We start from the raw sequence: 1,374 nt of genomic DNA on the forward strand, positions 1-1,374 counted from the left end.
TTGTGACCTTCAATCCCACATCGACTGCATTTCCGAACTGTAGAGCCTTGAGTTCCTTGTGACGAACGGATCTTATCTTCGGCTGTCTCGTATCTGCGTTTCTTTCTCCTACCCGCAGCTCGTCTACTCTCTGGAGGAAGGATTTTCGACTTCTCCACATGAGATGGAACTTTCCATGCATCTTCGGGGACGCTAATAGGATTTATGCTTTCTTCATAAGCCGAGCGCCATGAGGCAGTAGTGTACATGTCATCTGTGAGTGTGTGTGGTCTTATTCCAACACTGAAGCCTGCTTTTATGGCGTGCCTGCATGGGATTTTCATCAGATCAAATTTCCCACAAGAACACGTGCGTCTGACCAAGTCTACCGAGCAGTCGAAAGTGTCACCTTGAACTAAAAACCTATGATCGCTAACTGGAAAGACCTTAAATGTTTTACCCTTCTCAATCCTTCTGTCAATCTTTTTCTCCACAGCAATGGTCAGTGGCTTCGAATGCTTAGAACTTAAAGTTCTACGTTTGAAAAACCATCGAGTCATCATTTCCCTAATGCTGTCCAACAAAGGTATCACTGGAAACTCTCTAGGCGTACGCAAAGCAGCATTTATCGACTCCGCAGGGTTAGTAGTCCTAATATCAAATCTGTAACCTGGAAACTGACAACGAGCCCACTTCCTCACATCGGCATCTATGAGATACTGTCCAATTTCAGGACTAATAGCGAAAATAGCAGTGAACACCTTACGAAAATCAGCTGCTCGATAAGCTTTAGAAGCCTTTGCAACCAAACCAACCACACCTTTCCCGCTGAAATATGTCACAACATTATTCAGCAAGTGGTGAATGCAAATTCCATGATGAGCTTGCGGATAAACTCTCGCAATAGCTTTAGCAATTGAGGAATTCCTATCAGACACAAAAGCTAAACTATGGTCGTCAGCAATGACCACATTAAGTTGTCTCATAAACCAGTTCCACGCGAGGTCATTCTCTGAGTCGACAACTCCAAAGGCAATATGATATAAACTCGAGTTTCCATCTAATACAGTAGTAACTAGTAATACTCCTTTGTATTTGCTCTTTAAAAACGTCCCATCAACCACAATAACTTTTCGAATTGCAGCAAAGAAACCGCGAACACTCTGACCAAACGAGATGAAGAGGAATTTGAATCTCCCTTTTGTATCCCTTTCATAAAACGTGTGTGACCCTGGATTAGCTTCCTTCATCATATGCAAGTATTTAGGAATTTTTTCATAACCTTTCTCTGGAATACCTTTCACTGCGTTGATTGCATATTCACGTGCATCCCACGCCAAAGAATAGGATATCTCAACTCCATGTACCATACGCATATACTGGATTATATCATTC

At 42.4% G+C, this 1,374-nt stretch overlaps 1 protein-coding gene across 1 annotated transcript in view; it reads right to left on the bottom strand.

The window, feature by feature from the left end:
* Positions 1 to 1,349, bottom strand: part of LOC106302882 — a 1,679-nt gene extending 330 nt beyond the window's left edge. The window contains exon 1 of the mRNA XM_013739290.1: positions 8 to 1,349. Coding sequence (XP_013594744.1) covers positions 8 to 1,349 — 1,342 coding nt within the window. The remainder of the gene's footprint in view (positions 1 to 7) is intronic.
* Between the last annotated feature and the right edge of the window lie 25 nt (positions 1,350 to 1,374).

Source organism: Brassica oleracea, chromosome C7, assembly GCF_000695525.1.
Source record: "Brassica oleracea var. oleracea cultivar TO1000 chromosome C7, BOL, whole genome shotgun sequence".
NCBI classification, from domain to species: Eukaryota; Viridiplantae; Streptophyta; class Magnoliopsida; order Brassicales; family Brassicaceae; genus Brassica; species Brassica oleracea.